Source organism: Rhinolophus ferrumequinum, chromosome 7, assembly GCF_004115265.2.
Source record: "Rhinolophus ferrumequinum isolate MPI-CBG mRhiFer1 chromosome 7, mRhiFer1_v1.p, whole genome shotgun sequence".
NCBI classification, from domain to species: Eukaryota; Metazoa; Chordata; class Mammalia; order Chiroptera; family Rhinolophidae; genus Rhinolophus; species Rhinolophus ferrumequinum.
In genome coordinates, this window is record NC_046290.1 from 49,107,273 (window position 1) to 49,132,445 (window position 25,173).

At 40.3% G+C, this 25,173-nt stretch overlaps 2 protein-coding genes across 2 annotated transcripts in view; both read left to right on the forward strand.

Annotated features, from left to right (window-relative positions):
• Positions 1 to 25,173, forward strand: part of CRHBP (corticotropin releasing hormone binding protein) — a 77,905-nt gene that overhangs the window by 17,544 nt on the left and 35,188 nt on the right. The window lies entirely within an intron of this gene.
• On the forward strand, positions 18,769 to 21,303 carry S100Z (S100 calcium binding protein Z). The gene is given in 3 exon segments (XM_033110017.1): positions 18,769 to 18,909; positions 19,948 to 19,957; positions 21,137 to 21,303. Coding segments are annotated over 3 exon segments (318 nt in total).

The window sequence follows — 25,173 nt, forward strand, 5'->3', positions numbered from 1 at the left end:
ATTCAATATTCTTCCACCATGTACTATGTGCCAAGTCATGTTCAAGGCAGTGAGAGACATTGTGGAGAACAAAATAGACAAGAGCTCTGTTCTCATGGAGTTTACTTTCTAATTAGAGACTGAAAAGAAGAAAAATAGGGGCCGGCCCGGTGGCTCAGGCCTTTGGAGCTCCATGCGCCTAACTCCGAAGGCTGCCGGTTCGATTCCCACATGGGCCAGTGAGCTTTCAAACACAAGGTTGCCAGTTCAACTCCTCGAGTCCCGCAAGGGATGGTGGGCTGTGCCCCCTGCAACTAAGATTGAACACGGCACCTCAAGCTGAGCTGCCTCCCAGATGGCTTAGTTGGTTGGAGTGCGGGCTCTCAACCACAAGGTTGCCAGTTTGATTCCTCGAATCCCGCAAGGGATGGTGAGCTGTGCCCCCTGCAACTAAGATTGAACACAGCACCTTGAGCTGAGCTGCCACTGAGCTCCTGGATGGCTCAGTTGGTTGGAGCATGTCCTCTCAACCACAAGGTTTGCCGGTTCGACTCCCACAAGGGATGGTGGGCTGCGCCCCCTGCAACTAGCAACGGCAACTGGACTGGGAGTGGAGCTGCGCCTTTCACAACTAAGACTGAAAGGACAACAACTTGACTTGGAAAAAAGTCCTGGAAGTACACACTGTTCCCCAATAAAGTCCTGTTCCCCTTCCCCAATAAAATCTTAAAAAAAAAAAAAAAAAAAGAAGAAGAAAAATATCCAATAGTCATAAACCCTAAGAAAGGGTAAATGCTAAGAATATTTTGTATTTGGGGCTCAGAGAAGGTTGCTAAGAAGGCAAAATTTAAGTTGTAATATAAAGGCCAAGAAAGCCAGCCATGGGAGGATCCCAAGTAAGGGCTTTGTGGGAATGAGTGAGGGGGAAGTGTAGTATGAATGAGTGGAGAGAGAGGCGGGTGCTGGCTGGAGAACTGAAGGACTTGTAAGGAGTAAGGAGCTTGACTTTCATTCTAGGTGGGATGCCATAGGCTTGTTTTACTGGTAATTTTAAAAGTCACTGTTTACTGTGAAATAAGGATTACAGAAGGGCAAGAGGAGAAGCAAGAACAGGAGGACATTCTACCAATCCAAGCAAAAGATGATGTTGGCTTAAATCAGGGTGATGATAGTGATGGAGAGAAGGGAACTAATTTGGGCAATGTTTTGGAAGTAAAGTTCTCAGATGTGAGTAAAAGCGGAATCAAGGAATTAAAGATCATGCCTAGATTTTTTGCTTGATGGATGATGGTGAAATAATGAGTGAGCAAGTTTGGGGATTGAATGTCAAGAGTTCTATTTTGGCCATGGCATCTAGAGTTTGAGGTGCCTGTTAGACAGTTAGACATCCAGGTAGAACTGATGTGCAGGGCATTTGGATATCTAAATCTGAATTTATTTGTTTACAGTGCTCAGGGCTGCAAATACAGGTTTGAGTCTTTGCATATCACTGGCACTTTCAAAGCAAAGGTCTTGGTCAGATGCCCTGGAGGATAGAATATAGATAAAGAGAAGGAGGCCTAGGTCAGAGGCCTTTAGTACTTAAACCTTTTGAGCAGAAAAGGAATTAGTAAAAGAAACAGAAGGGTGGGTTACTGGGAGTGAAGAAAGTCCAGAGAATATGCTGTCTGTCAGGGAAGCCAAGGGACATAAAGGGGAGAATCGTTAATCACGTGGACTATTACTAAGAGGTCGAATGAGACAGAGAAGTGACCATTTGGTCTTACTACATGGAGAATATTGGTGACCTTGACCAGACTAGCAGTCTCAGTGGTGTGGTGGAGATAGAAAGCCAGAATTGGGGAGCGGGAGGGGGTGTTCAAGAAAGAATGAGAAGTAAGGAAGTGCACATAGTGATGGTAGATGATTTCGTACAGCAAGTGTAATTGTGAAAAGGAGCAGAGGATTGTGGGGCAAGAGAGGCAAAGAGAGTGAGTCTGTTATCTTAAGAATATGGAGATGAATGTTATTCAGTAGAGAGACACTGATGATGGGAGTGTCTGGATATACCCTATTTCTAGAAGTAGAATTTCTGGGTTAAAGGATATGTGTAATTTTGATCATGATGAATTGCCTTCTTGAGATGACGCATCAGTTCACACACCTGTGGACTGTGCCTGTTTACCCACACCACTGTAAACACTGAGTTGTCATGATCTTAAACACATGCAGAGCTATGAGTATCTTGAAAGAAATGAAGCTATGTCTTTCCTCCTTTATTTACTTTTGTATTTGGGGCATATTTTTCCTCCTGCAACTCCCCACAGCTAGGGCAGTGACATTTGAAAGGTGCTGGCCTTGGGGAAATTCAGTCTCATTTCTCTTTGTGTTATCTCTGGAAGTAAACCCAAATTATTCTTCTGGGTGGGCTGCAGAAAATTTCCGTTCCATTTGGAACATGCTTTGTTCTAGAAAGTTCTCTCATTCTTTTGTGGCGACTTTGAGGGCATGGTTGCAGCTACTACAGCTGGTACTTAAACCTTGGAGTCTGAGCCCTGGAGATTAAGAGATTAATTCTCAGCATTGCCAGGTCTTGACTCAGGTCCAATCTCCTTACTCCAGCTTCACCATGTAGCCTAGGGTAAATGACTTAAGTCCATAAAAGTGTTTAATTATAGCTTCTATGTAGTACTGGGTAGATAGACTTACTTACCTAATCCCAAGAAAGTAGTTTTAGCCAAGCCTTTGTGTTCTGAGCTCTCCCAGAAGCCACCAGGGCACCAGAGAGAACTGTGTCTAGTTCCTATTTTTAACAATTTTTCCCTCCAACCAAAGATTTTTGTAAAAGGGGTACTTTGTTAAAAGTATAACTGACTTATCAGAATTTATAATTTAAAAAAATGCAGAGCAAGGATGGAAATGGTATTTTTTCCAATAATAGTTTCTGTTAATTACAACTGGAATTTTTTTTCTTTTTTCTTTTTAAAAACATTAGTTGTGGAGAATTTTGTACCCACACAGAAGTTGACAGAATTGCATAAGGAAGCTCATGTACCCGTCACTTAGTCTCAATAACGATCAACCATTGTTCAGTTCTACCCCAACTGCCTCCCCATCCCGTTTATTCTGAAGCAAATCCCAGAAATCATATTAATTCACTTGTGTTTCAGTGACTCTAAAAGATAAGCAATTTAAAAATCACACCTTAAAAAAAAGCAATTCCTTAATATCAAATATCCTGTCAGTGTTCAAATTTCCACTTGTCTCAAATGTCATAATTGGTTTCCTTTTTCAGTTTTTTTAAAAAAATCAGAATCCAAGAAAAACTCAAACATTACAATTGGTAGGTGGCTTTTCAGTCTCCTAATTCATGTTTTGGGTTTTTTTTTTTTCCCCTTGCAATTTATTTGTTGAACAAACCAGGTTGTTTGTAGATTTTTCCCATACTCTGGATTTTGCTAATTGCACTCCACTGGCAATTTAAAAACCATACTACGGGAGAAACAAGACTGTTGACCAAGACTGATTAGACATCTGTCCACTTTGCACTTAAGGGAAGCAATCAGGAATACTAAAATCCTTATCATTTTGCTCTGCTATTTGGTGGTTGCCTTGCAGTGATATTAATGCCCTTAAGGATATGGAAGAACGTCTGGATCTGGCTGGCTCTGCCTGGGAACTCCACCCTGACAGGATTTGTCATTAACTAGCAATGCAGACATTGCATGGGTGTCTTCTGCTCCTGCAGATTCATTCTGATCTTTCCAGAATGTCCATCATTCTATAATTCTACAGTTTGGATCCTCTTAATTTTCATTTTCAGTTGCGATAGACTAGAATAGTTATTTTAGAAAGTGATGTTTCAGTCTTCAGAACCTATCCTGGAGTTCCTTCTTTCAAGATATTGTGTGTATTGGACACTTCCTGACCTGCATCTTCCTCTCTCTTTTCAAATGGTGGTTCTCTGGGCCAAGAGTGATCATATGCCCAGGGCTGATGGTCCAGGCCTGCCCTGCACTGGCCACTCTGAAGAGAAGGAACACAAATGGCTGTTGAGTCTTTTGGCAGGAGTCTTAAACGGGCTTCTGAGAAGACATGAGCAATGCTAAATTAAATCTCCTGGGAGATCTAAGGAGGACAAGCCACATCTTGAAGGTTCTTCTGGATCTTTCACCTGGATGGAACATGAAACCTGAATTTCTCAAGGTGAAGTGAGAGGCAGGAGGCCAGGATGGTCACAGGAGCCAGACGGAAACTGTAGGGCAAAGGTCTATCAGAACCTCAGGGCTCTGAGCCATCATCAGGCTGCTGGCGCTCTTTCTCTGTTTCTGTCTTTTTTTGTGGCCAACATAATTCCTTTATGGAGAGGAAGCCCCATGACAACCACCCCGTGCCCTGTTTGCCCTCCCCAGCCCTACCTTGTGGCTGGAGGCCTCCCGCCTCCAACTTCAACTACTGTACTAGATTTAGAAACAAGAATCTTCCACCCTGTTTTTTTTGTTTTTGAACCTTACGGGGGCCTTCTGAGAAGATGAGAATGCACCTATCTTGATTTCAGGGTGGAGATTAGCGGTCTTCTACCGAGGAGCCCTGGATGGGAATCGTACAGGTCTGAGGAAGCCTTTATGGCTGTGGGAGTCCAGACTCAGGGCACGGCAGGCACGTTGGTCCTTATCCGGAGGGGAAAGCAGGACGAGCTATAGTAAACAGAATAGTAAAGCACTGAGTTTCTCAAGAAGCTGCTTGAGATGGACACTCCACCAGCACCTTCTAGTGCTGGTGGAGCCTGGTGCCCGGGGTTCAAATCCTCACTTCATCACCATTGTGGCTTTGGGAAAGCTCTCCGTACCTCTGCTTAAGGGCTATAAAACAGGACTCATAATGCGTCCTAAGATTTTTGAGGATGAAATGAATAGGATGCATTTAAACTGCCTAGAACAGTGCTTGGGCAGAGTTGATGCTAATTAATATTAGCTACTATTATTTTCACTTAATCCAGTTCCTGCACGGGGACAGAGGAAAGCATGAGGTGATACGGGAGCACTAGGAGGGATCGTTGAGCATCCCAGGGAGCTGAGGGGTCTCGGGGGGCAGAGGGCTTCCTTGGAGGACCGATGCCTGAGCTGAGTAACTGAGAGTCCCAAGACCAGAATGTTAAGTGTGAGGCAGGTGGGGCAGGTGAGATGGGTGGGAGCACTTCCCTGAACTTAGATTTAACTCAGAGACGGTGGGGACTCTGAGGTTAAGGCAGGGAGGAGGTCATGTGTGCCTCCCGGCAGCAGCTGAGGAAGGCTGATTTTGAAGAAGGGCAAAGTCGGTGCAGGAGGTGAGTTGGGGCTCTTACAGTAATAAAGGCAAGATGTGTTAAGGGCCTGAACCATTGTGCTAGGGATGGAGAGGAGGGAATGAGAGACTAAGGAGGTAAAACCTAGCAATGAGAGGAGGAGGGACCAGAAATAGCATGACACTCAGGTTTCTACTTTGTGCAATCATGAAGTGAATGGGGGTATTGCTGTTGCTTGAGATGGCAAACGAAGGAAGATCCCATCTGGACCAGATAAGTGAGTGGGGCAGGAGAGTGAAAATGATCACGTCAGTCTGGTATGACTTGGGAGTTTGAGATGCTGATGAGTTATCTAAGGGGAGATGTCCTGTACTCAGTTTATTTATACTCTTCTCTGTCCCGGGTAGAGTTTCAAGTGATATATAAGGATACATAAACTAGAGTGAGATATTATACATTACACAGGAGAGAAAGAAGAAAGAAACACAAGGATGGAATGTAAAATGGAGGAGTGAGGTTAATACAAAATACACTGCAGAGAGTATAAGTCACAAGTCTGCGGCAGGGTTTGGCTGAACTCTGTTTGGCTTGGCCTACAGTTTTGTTTGTCTATTTCTGCTTTTTTTTTTTTTTTTTTTTTTTTTTGAGTTGTAATCTTAAAATGCAAGTGTTCTTAAAAATTGGGATTTCTGGCTTTTCCTGAAAAATACTGGAAATGCTGGGAGCTCTGAGCGATATTCTAATCTGGTAACAATGATCTGGATTTGAAGACCAGTCACCATTCTTAAGAGGCCCTGGGATCTCCAGTGTACCTCAGTCCCTTCAATCCCCTATTGTCTCCTCAGCACTGATGTGGAGTGTCAGTCCCATTTATCATCATGGACTGTTTCTCTGAACTTCGATCTCTATCAAATGTGAATAAAACAAAAATAAGTTGAGATTTTTTTTTCTTATTCTCACTTCATTTTGCCTGTTTACCGCGTTTCCCCGAAAATAAGACCTAGGTGGACAATCAGCTCTAATGCATCTTTTGGAGCAAAAATTAATATGAGACCCGGTCTTATTTTAGTATAATATAAGATCGGGTCTTATCTAACATAATATAAGACCAGGTCTTGTCTAACATAATATAATATAAGACTGGGTCTTATATTAATTTTTGCTCCAAAAGACGCATTAGAGCTGATTGTCCGGTTAGGTCTCACTTTCGGGGAAACACGGTACGTTAGCTACCTGGCTACATCACCCAGAAGCAGGCTGATGCTCACTGTTCACAACAATTGCCCATTTTGATCGGTACCTGTGTTATACCTGTTGTTAAATAGTTTGAACATAACCGCTGCTGTAGGTATTTGAATTTATGACAGGTAGTAAAACCATGTATTTGACTTAGGTATCTGCAGACTGACTCTGAGCCTTCTAGCAGACAAAGAAAGAGGACACATCTGCGGGGCAATTCAGAGTCTCTATAAGATGATTGCTTAGGCCAGTCAGGACTCTTCTCAGCACAAAGGCCACACAGAAATTTCTCTTGAGAGTCTTCATAGAGAGGGAACGCTATTTTCAAACAACATCCATCACTGGAGTAGATACAAATCTAAGGCTGATTCTAGAAGCTTCCCTCAACATAATCAAGTGTCGTTTCCCCAAAGCACAACTGCGTGAGCAATTCTTGGGGAGGTCAGTCTGATACAATTCAGTAACCCAATTCTCCATTGAACTAATACAGGGATAATTTTAGATGGTTTAGACTATCTGGAGAAATTGATGGACTCTATAAATTCGCCATAGATGGTCCAAAGACGTGACGCCTGGACTTGCAGCAGGCACCTTGTGACTGTCAGGGGACAAGTCAGGGGTGATAGCCAGCACACAGAAGATGGTGAAGAGAAAAGACAAAGGTCTTGGGTCCTTGATGACATTGCTGAAACACTGAAAGAGCCAACCCTTATCGTAAAAGGTAACTAACACATGTCCTTATTAAGTTTTAACCACTTTTATTTAGTTCTAATATTTGCTGATAAATGCATCATAACTAGTTGAGCCCATAACCAAGTCAAGTCCAAAGAAAGAGCAATAAAAGCCACAATCTAATTTCTCCTCCTGAGTGTAAGTATTAATGTAAGAAGAAAATAACTGGGCTATGAATAACACTGGCATGTCATAAGAAGTTCTTGCTCTATATTCTAGAAGAGTAGAAATAAAACAGTACTGATATGACTCTCGGGTCTCAGGTCAGAGTTGGAAAAATAGATGTGGAAATTGGAATCATAGTTTGTAGGTGAAACCATCACAGTAGATGAAATTGCCTAGGTTGACCACATAGAGCAATGGAGAATACCCACATTTAAAGGGCAGGCATTAGAAGACAGGTTCCTGCTAAAGAAAGAACATAGAAGAAGAGTTGGAGAGGTTTGAGGAAAATCAGCATAGCAAGAGGCCACACAAATCAAGAGAAGAAGCTTTAGGAAGACAGAAATTAGAAGCAAGGTCAAATACAGCCCACTAATATAAGGACTTGCATATATCAAATGAAATCTGGGCTTCCACACATACTCCCTCAGAGATGTCATTCTGTAGAAAAAATTTCCCTGACCCAATCCATTCTTGTTTTTAAAAACCAAACCTGGTGTTGTCCACAGGAACTTTCTTACCTAATATTTTTAGAAACAATAAACAGCAGTTTATAACAAAATTTAACTCTTTGAGCTCCTAGGAACTTCTTATTTAGTTTTTGACTGCTATTTTCTCAGCCAATTTTTAAAATGGCTTCCTGGAAGTTCTTGTCTAACCAGAATTTGAAGCCTTTGCTAAAAGATGGAACTGTCAGAACAAATTTCAATTTGTCAATTATCTTTTGATAGGTACAAGAGGTGGAGCCTTTCTTGAGGCAATCAATATGGAGTTCCAGAAGTATGTGTAACCCAAGGGATACCTGACACATTTAGAGTCCTTCATTCCTTCTCAGTCTTCTCCCATTGCTCTTGCCAGTCCAGTCATGGCACAGACTGGCTCAGGGCACATCATGCCAAGAGTAAGGTGAGAGGAAATGGCTGATCCAACTGAGATCCAATGTGTCCATCATCCAAGGACAGTGGTAAGAAGAGTGGGGGCTAATTGTTACAAAGTCTAAAACACAAATTCTTCAGAAGTAGCCTCTGAACACAATTATAAGTTGTTGTTACAAATGAGTTAAGGATGGGAGTTTTTTAGAGGGATGATACGTAAGAAACAATCCTGGTAAGGTTGTAAACTTGAAAGAGAAAGATCTCAACTTAGTAGACTACATAAAAAAATCTAAAAGATTATTCAATTGTAACCAAATTGTTTTGGCTGGAGAAAGGTAAACACTAACGGATGTGATGTTCATGTAATTAGGAGCAAAATCAACAGGAAGAATATATCATTATTATATGAACTTTGGAACTCAGAGTTAACTAAGATTAGAATATTTGAACCACTATTACCTCCACCAATCTATTTCTAAACTGCTGGGACCAGAAGGAGTTAGCATGCTGAACATGAGCAAATATCTTTTCTGGAATTCGGGTCTTTTGGAGACATATAGTATTAAAGCCCCCCTCCTTCTCTCCCACCCCCCAAAAAAGGGCAAGTAATGCAGGATCTTCACACCCAGGACCCTCCAGCTCTAGGGAATCTAGTGGTCTAGAAAGATGCAATCACAGTTAGCCTTTGTGACTTTGGGTAAGTTTGTAATTTAACCCCAAACTGGCAAATCCAGTCTATCAAGACCAATTCTTTGTGGAGAGAGTCTGCTGATTTCTGGGCCGAGGGCAGGGCTCCCTGGAGATCTGACCAGCTTAGCAGAGTCTGTCTTGAATGGGGTCAATTAGTCAGGGTGCTTAACTGCAAGTAGTGGAAGCTGACTTTAAGAAAGGGAATTCCTTGAAATCAACGTGATTGGCTCACAAAACTCTTGTGAGAGCTGTGAAGAAACAAAGCTCGAGGAGAATCTTCAGAAAACATGTCCAAAACCACACTACAGAATTGGCTAGATGGGGTCACTCTGTGGCCACCAAGCCCAGGAGATCATAATTCGAACTTCTTCACTTTGCAGCCATTGCTACTGCAGCCAGCATAGGTGCTGTATCTATATCAAAAACTCTAACCTCATTTGTGGCAGAAATAGAGGGAAAATCGTCTACTTTACATATTAAATTTCAGAGACAGAAACCTTTTAGAGTTGCTGTTTACTGATTTCTCCCTGGATACTCTGAGATGGACCCTGTCTCTCAGCTGCTTACCATGGGAAGCTGGGAAGGGGCTGGTGGAAGACTTTTGGAATTCTAGGTTGCATATCATGAAAACAGACTCGTGACAAATAAGTACTAAGGCTTTTCGATGAACTCTGGAAATAGTCACAGAAGCTCTAATAAAACAGATACTGCTCAGGTGGCACTAAGAAGTGACATAGCAATGCTACTTTGTGATCCAAGGTGATGCTTTCAGAATCAGAAAAGGAGATTTTTGATTAAACTGTGATTTTAAAAAGCCCTATATCAATTCTATTAAGATATTCAAGGAGGTCACTTGGAGAGAACCCATTGTTATTTCCCCTAAATTTTCATTCCTGCTTTGTGGGAAAGGCGCTGTAGAAAATAGGAAACAGTGTCCTCTCCTGTAAGAGCTTGGCACATGTATCCTAAGACCACAGATGAGAATTTCATCACTCACATTTTTTTTTTCTGAGAAATTCTAATAAAAGGAACATTTATTTACATTGAACCATTTTTCTAGTCTAGTAAAAGAGAGTCTAAACTTTCGACTAAAACGGTATTAGTTATCTATTGTTGCATAACAATTAACCCCCAATTTAGCTTAACACAACATTTGTTATCTCAGTTTCTGTAGGACTTTGGGAGCTGTGTAGCTGTGGTTGAGGCTTGGAGTTTCCCAAAGGTCAGGCTGTAGTCATCCGAAGGCTTACCTATGGCTGGAGGATCGCTTCTAAGGGGGCTCATCACATGTCTGGCAGGTTGGTGCTAATTGTTGGCCAGAGGCCTATGTTCTTTGCCACATGGATCTCTCCGCAGGGCTTGTTGGTGTCCTCATAACATGGCAGCTGACTTCCCCCAGAGAGTGTGGTCCAAGAGGATGCAAAGTGAATCCATGATGTCTATTATGTCCTAGTCTTGCAAGTCACACACTATTGGTTACACAGGTCAGCTCTGTTCTGTGTAGGAGGAGACCACATGAAGGTGTGAATACTGAGGGACAAGGATTCTTAGGGGCCATTTTGAAGGCTGGCTACCACTGGAACCTTGTTTCAGCGTCATTGCAAAGGATGGATGTGGCTTTAGCTGACAATGGAAGTATGATTGCTAGACTTGCTAACAGCTAATCCTGACCATAAACGTGAGCTAAGGTTCAGACCTGTGGCCCAGATGCATGCCACTTGCCCAGACACATTCTACCTGCTTGTTTTCAGCCTAGTCAATGTGACTGGCTAAGGTTCAGGTCAAGATTCACCTACCTCCTTTGGCCCAAGTAATTATTTGGTTAACTAAGAAGCATTAATGCTTAGCCATCAGTATAAATAATTCAGTTTCACTCTGTGTTTGGTGAAAGAATTTGCTTGGCTATCCTCTGCTAGGAATTGATTTCAGAGTTTAACAGCCTTCATGATTAGGGAATATTTTGTTCCATTATTATTGTTGCAGTTGCACTTCATGTGGTTGTAGCAGTGACAAAAAGAAAGTAGCAGCTTCTCTCTCTGTAACCCTCCATACACTCAATGCCATTAAGTGACTAACTTCTCCTCCTCCAGTGAAATAATTCCAGTTTGCTTAACTTTTTTCTCATGCTGACAGGGACGGGAATTGTGTATATGTATGTAAATACTTTTTAGTAAGGAAAAATTTAAACTTACAGAAAACAGAAAAGTAGAATAGTCTAATGAACTCCCATGGACCCAGCATCCAGCTTCGACAGTTAAACGATTCATGGCCAATCTGGCATAATCTCGTCTCTGCCCACTTCTCATCCTACCACTTACGTCCCACCCACTGGATTATTTGGAAGCAAATTGCAGAAATCGTCTCATTTCATTCAGGAAAATCAATGTTTGACTTGTGAAAGGAAAATTAATATTCAAACTCTTGCTTTTATAATTCCACTTCTTTCTAACTCTCAGTCTGCTGGTAAAGGGCAAGATAAAATGCCCTTAAGTCGGTATAGGAGACGTCATTGAAGGGAGTGAGAAGGGAAATCTCCTTTCTGTAGTTCCTGGAGTATAGACATCTGGCTTTCCTGGCAGAGATGTGTGGCAAATTCTCTAAACCTGTTTTTCTGGACCACAAGGGTAAGGACAAAAGTATGTAGTTACAGCTCTTCTTGAAGGTTCCTTGAGGGACCTCTGCCCTTCACTATCTGAATTATTTTCTGAAGGATGAAAAACCCACACACCAGCCCACTCACACACACGAACATACATACTAATCTTTAAACTAATTTTGGAATAAAAAAAAATTTTTAAAGGAAGGAACTTCCTTTTGTGAAAGGTTGTCATTTTTCTTTTGTGAAAAAGGAGCCCCAGTTATGTCATACGCCTTATGGTTGACTTAGTATTTAATAATATTCTGTAATTTATTTTTCAGTAACATTTTGAGCATTTGTCTTGATAATTTCTTACATGCTATATCCAGCACTGGGCAAATACTTGCTACTTAATAATATGTGTGAAAAGGGCTTTATAAACTGGAAAGTGCCTTAGGAAAGTCAGTGAGTATTATAGCCAAATCAACACGGGTAGTTCAAATGCTTTTGGTCAATCCTATAATTCTTAAAATACTTCATTTGTTTGTTATAAAAGTGAAATATAGCCATTGCTGAAGATTTAAAATTACCCAAAACAAAGAACATCACAAAAAGAAGGCAAAAAAAAAATCACCCTTAAAAAAACACCTAATAACATTTTTGCCTATTTCCTTTATCTTTTCTTATGCATATAACATGGTCATTTTGAATCTAGAATTTTATATGCTATGTTTTAAAATTCAACTTTATACCTTAAAAGACATTGCCTAATATGGCAATAGATTACAATTTTAAATGCTGTATAATTATAATTGATGTTTTAATTGAAAATGCAATTTAATAGCAGCATTAAATAATTTTAAATAATCCATATATTTATTAAATAAATATTAAAACTTTTTGTACTTTTCTTCTTTTTTATATGTACACAATTTTTTCCATTACAGTATATATACATATGATTTTAATTTTGCTGTTTTCACTTATTTTGCTGAAAAAAAATTTTTGCATGTCTGTAGTCTTTGTAATTCTATTTTTTATTTTATTTTATTTCTTTAAATTAACGTTTATTGGTGCGATAATTGTTAGTAAAGTTACATAGATTTCAGGTGCACAATTCTGTAATACATCATCTATATCTCAAATTCTGTGTTCACCACCCAGAGGCAGATTTCTTTCCATGACCACATATTAGATGCCTTTTACCCTCTTCTAGAGCCCCGGTCCCCCACCCCCTTACCTTCTGGTAATCCCTAAACTATTGTCTATGTCTATGAGTTTTTGTTCTTTCAGTTGTTTGTCTTGTTCTTTTGTTGTTTTCGGTTTGTATACCACATATCAGTGAAATCATATGGTTCTTGACTTTTTCTGTCTGACTTATTTCGCTTAGCATTATAATCTCAAGATCCATCCACGTTGTCACAAATGGTCCTATTTCATCTTTTCTTATCGCCAAATAGTATTCCTTTGTGTGTATGTATATGCCACAACTTCTTTATCCATTCATCTATCAAAGGACATTTTGGTTGTTTCCATGTCTTGGCCACCATAAACAAAGCTACAGTGAACATTGGAGCACACTTGTCTTTATGGATAAATGTTTTCAGATTTTTTTGGTAGATACCCAGGAGAGGGATTGCTGGGTCATATGGTAATTCTATTTGTAATTTTTTGAGGAAAATTACACTGCCTTCTATAGCGGCTGCACCAGTCTGCATTCCCACCAACAGTGTATGAGGGTTCCTTTTTCTCCACAGCCTCTCCAACACTTGTTACTATTTGTCTTGTTGATGATAGCCATTCTAACTGGGATGAAGTGATATCTCATTGTGGTTTTTATTTGCATTTCTCTGATGATTAGTGATGTTGAGCATTTTTTCATACGTCTATTTGCCATTTATAGTCCTCTTTGGAGAAATGTCTCTTCAGGCCCTCTGCCCGTTTTTCAACTGGGTTGTTTTTTTGTTGAGTTGTATGAGTTCCTTGTGTATTTTGGATATTAGCCCCTTATTGGAGGCACTGTTTGCAAAAATCTTCTCCCATTCAGTTGGTTGCCTCTTTATTTTGTCAATCATTTCTTTTGCTGTGCAGAAGCTTTTAAGTTTGATATAGTCCAATTCATTTATTGTAGCTTTTACTCCCCTTGATAATTCCACTTTTAAATGGCTGCATGATTTTATTTTTTTGTCAGACAAACATGGGTTTGAATGTCAGCTTGCTATAATCTAGTCATGTAATTCTGGGAAAGTTTCTTTCTTCGAATAGCTTTATTGAGTTATAGTTGACATACAGTAAACTGTACATATTTAAAAGGCACACTTCGATAAGTTCTGACATATGTGTACGCTTGTGGGGCCACACCACAATTAGGATAATGAAAACCTCCAGCACTCCCAAAAGTTTCCTCCTGCCCTTCTGCCCTCCCTCCCTCTCACCACACATAGTTATTTTAGATTCATCTATGTCATTGCTATGAAAATGACAGAACATTTGAATCAGGTTACATAAAAAAACAAAAACTGGAAACTTTTGAATGAGGCAATTTGCCCCCTCCTATGACTCTGGCCTTAGCCCCAGAGGCAGACCCTTCTGGGAATTCATGGCAGGCTCAAGGACCCTGGGCTGTCCTTAGCCTAAGAGGGTGTCAGTCATGTCCCATTGATATGATGACCTGTTTTTCGCATATGTTCTTTCTTTCAGGCTCCATAGTCAAGCCACTTTGAAACAGATCTACTCTTGGTTCCCACCTGTGGATTTGTACTAGCTTTTTTTCTCTAAAATAACCATTACTTTTAAACTCCCCCAATCTGGTATTTCCACTTGTCTGATTGTTTGCACACTATCTTGGGTGCGAAGTTGTACCTGTTAGCCTTAAGGGTTATGACTCTTGCCAGAAAGAGAAAAGTAAAACTGTAATAATTAATAGAGCAAGTAAGCTGCTCCTGGAGGACCCTCCTGTTGTATAAACAGTCGTGTCTCCCCACCTGCCCTGGGATTTCGTCACCTGTAAATTTGCGTCCCTAACCTGACAGGGTCCTAGTTAGCCTTTTGACATTATCTTTGTGTTTGAAATGCTTGTGGAGGACAGAGTCTGCGGCTGGCTTGCATCATAGATAAGCCCCTGAAGAAGGGTCACTCAAACAATTTCAAGTGTGTTCTGGGGATTAGAGGGCTTTCAGATGCAGTCCCACAGCCTGACACTAAGGGGCAGCATGTACCAAAGGAAACATCTAGCTCTGCTTTTAAAGCCGAGCAGAAACCAAGCGGAAACTACCTTGCTTTTAAACCCCAAGAACAAAACCACATTCTCATCTCTCAAATCAGATTACCACATACAATTTTTTAATTTAAGTATAATTCACTTATATTATTTTCAGGTGTACATCATGGCGATTTAATATTTATATATATAATGAAGTGATCACCACCCTCTTACCTTGTGTCACCATACAAAGTTATTACAGTATTATTGACTATGTTCTCTATACTGATCGTTACTTCCCTGTGACTTATTTATTTTACAACCAGAAGTTTGTATCTCTTAATCCCCTTCACTTATTTCACCATCCCTCTGGCAACCACCAAGTTCTTTGTATCTATGAATCTGTTTCTGTTTTGTTTTGTTTGTTTGCTTGTTTTGTTTTTTAGATTCCACATATACGTGAAGTCATATTGTACTTGTCTTTCTCTGTCTGACGTATTTCACTTACCGTAATACCCTCCCTGTCCATCCATGTTGTCACAAATGAGATTTAATTCTATTTTACGGCTGAGTAGTCCATTTAAAAATATATAAATATCACATCTTCTTTATTCATTCATCATTCAATGGACACTTAGGTTGCTTCCATATCTTGGCTATTGCAAATAATGTTGCAATGAACATAGGGATGCATATGTCTACAACATTACAATTTTAAATATCTATTAAGAATTTTGCCTGCCAATAGAATTCTCCAATTAAATTAATTTGTGGTTGAATATGATTTACATACAATACTGCTGAGACCCATCCACTCTGTAAGACTTAACCATTTTAGTGTATTTATAACTTCAGCAGCTTGCCCTGATAATATTTAGTTCCAAACACAAACTCTTCATATTCTTTTAAATGATTATTCCCTCTCTTTCTCTCTCTTCCCTTGAAGCAAATTTTTTTGTGGAGTAAAGGCAATCAAATCATTCTTTAGACAGTTAAACTAGGCTAAATTTAATTCTTTGGAGATCTTACAATTTCTCTCTTTGAGTCACTTACTCATTAATCCATCTATCAGCAAAGATTTCTGAGCATTTCCACTATATGCTTGCTTCTGTGCTAATGCTGTGGAATGCAAAGATGAACCAGGCATCAATTCTGTCCTCTAGGGACTTATTCTAAGTCTGGAGGGTGAAGAGTGCATGGGCAGAAAATAAAGTGATTACAGGAATGTATGATGAATGCAATGATAAAAAAGATAAGAAGATGCAGCAGGGGATAAGAAAGGACTGAGGTGGAGGTTGGGGAGTTGGGAAGAGCGCAGGAAAACTTCCAAGAGGAGATATTAGAACTGAGCCTCAAGGAGTAGACAGAATTAGCATTTCAGGTAGTGGGCCCAGAACGTGCCAAGGCATGGAAGAATGAGAGAATACAACATTTTGATCAGTTTGTAGGCAGGGTCAGACCTTTGAATGCCTAGGAGTGTGGGTGTTTATTTTTGTTTTCTATAAACTACTCTGACAGTGGAACGCAGATCGGAGTGAAGGGGTTAGATAGAAAGTAGAGAGAGCAGTAAGGAAGCTATTACAATCATAGAGACCAAAAATGATGAAGTTCTGTAGATGGTAAAGAATGGAGAGAAATGGATGAGTTCAACTAATATTTAAAATTAGTGCCAGAAGCCAGGTGATGGGTGGAATTGGATGACTGAGTTGGTCAGTACAGCAGCAGGAACAGGTTTGGGTGGGATAGGTTTTGCTTTGGTCCTAATTGAGTTTGACAAGCTTGTGGGATACTCCTGTAGGGATGGGGGTCCAGCAGACAATTAGATAGGTGGTTTTGGAGCTTAGCAGAGTGACCTGAGCCAAAATATATGATTTGGGGAGTGATTGAAATTATAGGAGTAGCTGGGATTTCACCTGGGGTGAACAATGTTTAAGAGTTGGAGAGGGGAATGTGCGTTCAGAATTGAGAAGACCCAGAAAAGTTTGGTCACAAAACAGTAAGGGTGTTCTTGGATAGGAAGATGCAACAAAAAAAGATGTCGGTGTCCCCTGCATTCTATATATTTCACACAACCCCAATAAAAACAACGAGATTTGCTCCCAGGGCAAGTTTTTCTGTCATGTTTACATGGGTCCTGGCATAACATAAGTACCTGATACATATTTCTTGACTCTATGTGGGTACATTCATCCAGTGGAATGATCTGCAACTTTAATGAAGAATGGGGTAGATCTATATGTGTTGATATAGCAAGATTTCTAAGGTATATATTAAGTAAAAAGAAAACAAGGTGTATACATATTGATGGTGTTTATGTATATGTATGTTTAGGGATACATATGAAATATTATATAATTATATAAATTATGTACATATATTTTTTTGTAAGGACATATATGACATATATGTAGCACTTACTATGTTCCTGGTGTATATTTTAACTCATTTAATCCTTTCTGTTGGGGAGGTCCTACTGTTATCCCATTTACACAGATTGAGAAACTGAGCCACAGAGTGGTAAATGACTAGCCCCAAATCACACCACTAGTTAGCAGCAGAGGTGAGAGTTGAAGCCAGGCAGTCTGTGCTTTTCACACCATAATACTGCCTCTCATGCAGGAAAGGGTTAACCAAGGGTGGGGAATGGTGCAGAGAGAATTTTATTTCATGCTCTTGAGCATTCAAAATATTATTGTTTTACCATATGCATTATTACTTTAATACAAAAAAAAAAAAACTAACAAAAATATTTTTGAGAATTGGGCTTTAGGTAAACAGTGAGAATGTCCCCAAGGTCCTTGAGGGGAGGTTTTGGTGGTGTCCAGGTGGTAAAAGGGAGGAGAATGGGCAGGTTGAAGATCTATCCCAACAGTCTTGTTGAAAGGCAATAAAAAGGAGATGCCGGTTTGCTTTTCATATAGTTAAATTTCAGTTCTGAGAGGACAGGCACGATGGCCAATTTCTGGCTTTGTTTTTTCCAAAACAAAGTGACTCTTTGTTAAGTTTCTCTCACTTGGAAATCCCCTCTCCCCGCTCCCCTCCTTAGATTCCTGCATACACACCTACTCTGGCCTTTATTCTATTTCAATTCTTTTGACTAGGCAATACATTCCTATAGCTGAAAAAGTTAAGTTGAAAGTGTATAAATGAGAAATCTTCCTCCCAACCACGCTGTTCCACCCTCTTTCCCCCTTGCCCCTTATAGCTACCACTTTTATTACTGTCTTATGTATCCTGTCAACTCCTTACTCAAATGCCAAGTCTATACGCATATATATTCTTATTTTTATTTCCTTCTTACACATCCAGGATCCTGCTTTGAACCTTTCTAAATTGCCACACAGGGAGCTTCCTCATTCTTTTTTTTATAGCGGCGTAAGTGTCCGCTGGGTTAGTTTAACTAGTCTGCTCTGAGTTTTTCCCCTTGAGCTTCCTATTGGCTTTGCTGAGCAGTCTCCAGATTTGAGCCAGAGTTTTTTCTTTGTTCCTCTATTGTTAGAGTCCTCGCCCCCACCCCCCATCAACTTCCTAGCAACTGACACATTTCTACTCCCCATGATGAGAGAGCGCTGAAGGCTTCCTTTTTCCTTCTCTTTGCTTCTCATCTAATACCCACAATGGGCACCAATCCTTCCTTAATGGCCCTTGGGGCAGCAGCTCACATCTGTTCCTTCTGGTGATTAAAAACAGGCACAGAGGCACTTCCACCTGAATCTCTTGTCACAGGTAATTTTCATCTTCTTGGGAATGGATGTGCCAAGGTGGAACCCCGAGTATAAATGCATATAATTTAGTTGTAAACACCTGTTGACGGAGCCGCGTATTGGCTGCACAGGTACGAAGTTAGGTATCTTCTTCTCTTTTTGCTGATCTTTAACCTGTGTTTTAATATGACTCTATGTTTGTTGTCTGATTACTAACTTATGAACACATAATATTTGTAATACTATTCTGTTTTAATGAAACTTGGTGTTTCCCCACCTGCTTATTTTGAATAAGTCCCTGAGTTTGGTGGCCTGTTCCTGGAGTGGTCAGTTCTGCTGCCAGCATGCCCACCCAGCTAGAGATGGCCTTGGACACCATGCTTAGAATCTTCCACCAGTACTCTTGCAAGGAAGGGGACAGATTCAAGCTCAGCAAAGGGGAACTGAAGATGCTCCTGCAGTGAGAGCTCACGGACTTCCTCTCAGTGAGTCCTAGATTTTCTGCCCTATTCAGTCACGGTTAGATGAGGTACACATCCAGGGACAGCCTCTGTGTACATAGTCTCCTGTGATTCTGCCACAGACAAAGTATAATTCATTTTGATATTCAAAATACAGGGGAAGCAAACACGAGAGACTTTTGTTTTCTGTGTACGTCCCCATGTGCCCTTTGTCATGTTGCCTGCGGTTAGTGTTTCCGAGTATTGGAAATTGTATTTGAGGCTCCCATTAATTCTTCAACATCCTGGTGCAGCAATCAAAGGGATAGCTAGCTGGTCGTAGTTATGTAGCTAGTAACTATAACTATAGTTGTAGCTAGTTACACTAGTTGTCCCTGGAGCTTTGTCCAGCTGTCTGTAAATTAATACTGTTGAATGGACCAGAAATGAAACCTGGGGTACTTTATGCGGTGGTGGCAATTACTGGAATGATAAATACTTAGAGAGCTTTGTCAGCCAAGCACAAGCTGATTGAGATTGACTGAAAGGGTGTGTCAGGCCAGTGACCAGGAGGGGAGCAAACAGATTCACATTTCAAAATAGCCAGGAGTCCCAGAACTCTACACATGAAACCTTACGGTGGAGTGTTTGGGGCCTCCTCTGAGGAAAACACTTCACTCTGCTATTTATGGAGTGTCCTCGGATAGACTTGAACACAAGGTTCTACCCTTGCATGATGATATTCTGTCCAAACACTGTATAGAGACTATAGTGATTGTTATTCCAACACTCTTTTCTCCCCACCCTTTATGGGAAGAACTTAAAGTAAAAATTTTGTAACATAGTAATTCTTTCTTTTTTTAGGAACTTTGTTTTGTAATCCAAAAAAAATTTTGTTTTATTTGTATTACATTGATAGAGCAAATGGTAATTTTTTTTTTTGCCAGAACTTTATTTAATGGAAGTATAAATGACATATAGCATTATATTAGTTTCAGGTATACAGCATAATGATTCAATATTTGTATATATTGTGACATGATCACCACAAAAAGTCTAGTTACCATCTGTCACCATACATAGGTACAAAAAAGTTTTTCCTGGTGATGAGGACTTTTAAGATCTAGTCTCTCAGCAACTTTCGAAGATGCAGTACAGTATTGTTAACTATAGTCACCATGCTGTATATTAACATAGTAATTCTTCACAATACCATTTTAGTGATTTTAGGAGTCCCCAGGAACTTTTTTTTTCAAAGGCCCTTTGGCTACTGTATTACATAATAACATTGAGAATAAAAGGCTCCATGGGTCAAACTTGGCACGTTGATTTATTCAAGTGAAATTTCTCATTGTTTTTAATCAAGTTGCTTTTGATCGTTTCAGTTTAAGTTTCCAATCATTTAATGGTTGGCAGCTAATGAGAGGGCAATAGGGAATTCCTGGAGGAAATGAACTACTTCTGGAAACATTTCTCACCAACCAGCAATCATAGGAAAGGTGGATGCTTCAGAATCCCACGCCTTCTGTACCCTGATCTCTTCTGTGGGCTCTTGCTTTACTGCCCACCGTAAAATGCAGTCATTCATAAAAGAACTGCCTTTTATTGGGTGTCTCTTTTTTGTGTCAGGTGTTGTGCTCAGGAAGGCTGCTCGATAAAATATTGTATGTCCCACGCAGCATACTAAAAAAGTATTCATTGTTCACCTGAAATTCACATTTAACTCTGCATCCTATATTTTTATTTGCTAAATATAGGAACCTGGTGTGAAGTACTTTTAAAATGTGTGAGGAGACGTTAGTCTCCTCATTTTGTATATAAGGGAATTAAAAAATGTTCAGTGATTTGCTCAAAGTCCCATTGTTGGTAAATGGTAGCGCTACTCACTATCCCTTTTAGGCGGCAAAACGTCCTCCTTTCCAGGTGTCCCACCCCCAACCTTCCACCCCGTGTCTTGGCTCTTGACCTGTGAGGTGTAGTAAATGCATTTTCAGCATTAGCAGCTCATTTTGATGAGCTGCTGTTTGATTTTCTCGGTCATTAGGTCTGAGCCAGAATTATTTGGCCCTGGTGCAGAGGGCTAGACTCACTTAGAATCTGTGCCTGGTTCAAACCTACCTACCTGCAAATAGGCTCTTGGAAATTGTCCTTAGGTACTAAAAATGGAAATTAAAACTTTAATATAAATAAAAGGAAGATGCAATTTCACTGGTCACTATAAACCTCAAAGCCTGGGAGTTAGAAATTTTCTTTTTCCTTTTAGCTCCAAAAGGTTCCCCAGATATTGATAAGATAATGCTGGACCTGGATGCCAATAAGGACAACAAAGTGGATTTTAATGAATTCGTGATCATGGTGGCAGCTCTGACAGTTGCTTGTAATCATTACTTTGTAGAACAATTGAAAAAGAAAGGAAAGATAAGTAGTAAGCTAATCTAAAGGCAGAAATAGATCCAAAGTTATTTACTTACTGTTCATCTATGTCCTCTAGATCTATAAAGTAATGTTGTTTATAGATATAATATACATATAATGATGCTAGTATTAAATGATACAGACCTTAACATATTGACTTTAAATAAATAATCCAAATCTTACATGCCCTACTTGAAATTTCTTATTAAAGATGTTATATGTGTTTTTTTATTGTCTGTCAGAAAGCATCACAAAAATTTAGCTACTTTCAAACGAGACTAGAACTTAGCAAATTTCTAAGACAGTCATTATCCTTAAATTGTACTTTGAACTTCTCATCCTATTAAAGAAATTAAGTGATTTGGCTTCTAATGGAAGAAACTATAAGCAGAAAGGCTGATAAATAGAAGTGTTGGCTTTTGAGTGAGTTCAGTCAAGGAAGGGATAGATTAAGGACTAGGTGCTCAAGTCAAGAGAGCTGAAGCCAGCAGCTCTTGGGGGCTGGTGTACAAATACTTTTCCTCGCCTCTTGGGTCATGTAATTCTGAGGCAAGTGTTTTACATCAGTTCCCAGTGCTTCCCCTGGGGTTAAGCTTCAGTCGCCCCTGGGGACGCTGGCTTGATACAGCACCTTTTCTGGGCTACCTTCCCTTCCTTGTCTCACTGCGTACTCCCCGTCCTATGTGTCCTGCATCTCTCAGATAAATGACTTGCATGCAAATCCTTGTCTCAGGGTCTGCTTCAGAAGGAACCCAAACGATGGCAGATCTTTTGGAAAATTTAAGAAATGGAGTGGCATGATAATATTTATACTTTTAAATGCTTACCCCGGCTACTGTGTGAAGTTAAGAGGCTGTTGCTGTGGTCTGGGAGAGAGTTGACGGTGTCTCGAGCCAGGATTTGAGCAATGGAGATGAAGAGAAGCGTTGCATTTGTTAGGTGTTGCGGAGGTGGGAATGATGGGATTTGCCGATTGAGTGGTAATGAAGTGTAAGCAAGAGCGTAGTCCAGGATGGTAGGGCGGTCGTCGCTGTTGTCTATCTGATATCCATTCTACTATCTTCCATATGTCAGAACCCTGATTTGTGCAGGGTAGCAGTGTGCCCAGCCAAAAAGCTGTATTTCCCAGCTCTTCTGGCAACTGACGTGGGCTTGAAACACAGTTCTGGACAATGAGAAATAAGCAGAGGTTGGTTGGGAATGTCTGGGGTATTGTGCTCTTTCCATATAGGCTCTATGCCTTCTACCTTGTTAATTCCTTCCTTGTCCTTCCATTGGAATGTGGATGTGAGACTGGAGGTAGGGCTGCCATCTTGCAACCATGAGGACAATGCAGGAAAAAGATATTGTTATCATTGAGGAACCACTGCACAGCCCTAGTCTGCCTGCCTCTGGTCCTCTCGTTGTGTGAAAAAAAATAACTGCTCGCTGGTTAAGTTTGAGTCTGTTACATGCAGCAAACATAATCTAATGTTTAGATTTTTGGTCAAGCAAAAAAATCGGAAAGACTGGAAGAAGAACAGCTTTAGTGTGGGGACATTGAGGGAGAATCAGTAGGACTGTTTGAGATGCCTATTGGTTATCCAAGTGGAGATATCACATGGATAGTTGGATGGATATATGATCTAGTTCAGAGGCCAAGTTAAGGAGGGGACTGGAGATACAGCTTTGGGACTCATTAGCATCGAGAGGGTAGTAAGCTACAGGACTAGAGATCACTTAGAATGAGAATGCAGATGGAGAAGAAGAAAGGCCCAACAGTTAGCTCAGGAGAAAGGGGAGCCAGCAGATGATACCACAAAGATGTGGCCAGGGAGATAAAAGGATAACCAGGAGACAATGGTGTTTTTGATGGCTAGAGAAGAAAGTATTTGAAGAAGGGAAGAGGGTGAAATCCACTGAGAGGAGGAGTAAGTTGAGAATGGGGAACTGATTACTAGATTTGCCAAGATAAAAATCATTGGTAACATCCATGAACCTGATCAGAGTGATTTTGCTTACAAAAGTGCCTGTCTGCCTATCTGGCTGATAGTAGGTGCTCAATAAATATTTGTTTAATTACCAAATGAAAGAACCTGCCAATTGTTGATTTTCTAGTGCTAAGAGCTGTCTTTTTTTTTTTTTAATAGAATAAAATATTTTTGTCTTCCCCATGTCAATTCTAAGCAGATAGAACAGGGAGAATTTAGACATCAGAGCATTCAAGAGGAGAAATGTATATCCTTGGTATTACTTATTCCTGTCTCTTGAAAGGTTGGAGGAAAAAGTGAGAAAAAAATTGAACACACATTTCAGAGGTGTTTAGGCATTTTTCTTACAAGAATCCACACCAATTATTCAGAGAAAGTCTGAATATTTCTCAGGGGCCTTTAAACTTTCATTCAATTTGATTCAAAGTTTACTTATTCTAAAATGGGTCACCAAATCCTGAAATGTAAATCCAGGAATTTCCTCACGTTCGATCAGGGGAAGGACATTCCCAACATAAGAGAAATAAATGGAAAAACAATGTTCATTTCATGGTGTTTCTAAAAATCGATCAAAAGTGAGGAAAAGCAATTTATGTGTCAAATTACATTTCAAATAAGTGAGAATTACATGATGTACCAAAACCTCTTTTCTAGTAAAGGAGAAACTTTCTTTTTCATGTGTGCATTAAGTGCATACAATACATTTATAGATGGCAAATTTGATTATTTCTTCTGCCCAGAGGCATGGGCCTTTGGATTTGCTGGGGTTTAAATCAACTGTGAACAACATTCAAAGGTCATCTCAGAATTAGCACATTCTGATATGTAACATTTTCCCAGTGTGGTCATCGGAAGACAAGGCTTATGGGAGACAGCCGCCGGGTCTGCTTGGGGCTCTGGGCTTGAGATGTGACTGATAGTACAAATAGCTAGAAAGCATTAAACAAAAACAAAACCTTTAAGTTTTCATTTTAAAAACAAATTCCACCCCCGCTCCCACCGAGAATAGTGGGGTCAAGAAAGGCTTTCCAGAAGCAGGAGCCTGGAGTCAAGTCTTTGATGAGGCAAAGATATGGAGGAAAAGAGAAATGGGCAAAGTCATGCAGGTGTAAAGCAACATGACATGTTCAGGGAAATGCAAGCGGGATGGGCACCCTTCAGTGTGGGTGTGGGAGAGTGGGTGTGGCGCTGGAGAGGTAGACAGGACCCGGAATCCGAAAGGGCCTTGGGTGCTAATGTGAACCATTTGAAATTTATCCTGAAGGTTATAAGAAACCATTGTAGGATTTTATGTATTTTTGCTTCTTATTTAGAGCAGTCTTGCTTATGTTTCTAAATATCTCCCTGAAATATTTAAATCTTTAAAGCAGTGGTTCTGATCCCTGATTTCACATTACACTCACCTGAGGTATTATTAAAAATACAGCTGAATATTCCACCCCACAAAGATTCTGATTCCGTTGGTCTGGGGATGGTCGCAGGCACCAGCATTTTTTTTTTAAAAAACCGTCAGGTGATTCTAAATGCAACCTGGGTTGAAAATTACTGCTTTTATGGTGAATCGCTTGTTCAAATAATCAGATCAACATCTGGCTGAGAAGTGTCTAGCGCAGCAACTATTCCAACTTTAATGTGTATATGAATCACCCGGGGATCTGATTGTGCGTCACTAGTTCTGGGCTGGGGCTTGACATTCTGCATTCCTAACAAACTCCCAGATGATGTCCACAGTGTGGATAGTATTAATCTCAATGCGAGGATGAATAGCAAAGGCTAAGAAAATAGTCCAGAGGTGTCATTTTGGAAGAAGGTGCCTGTAGAATAGTTCTTGCTGGTACATTGCTCCCTTTGGGAGAATATAAGACAACACAAGGATGTTAGGCATGAAGATGGCCAGGGAGAAGGGGGAGAAAGGTGGGAGAAG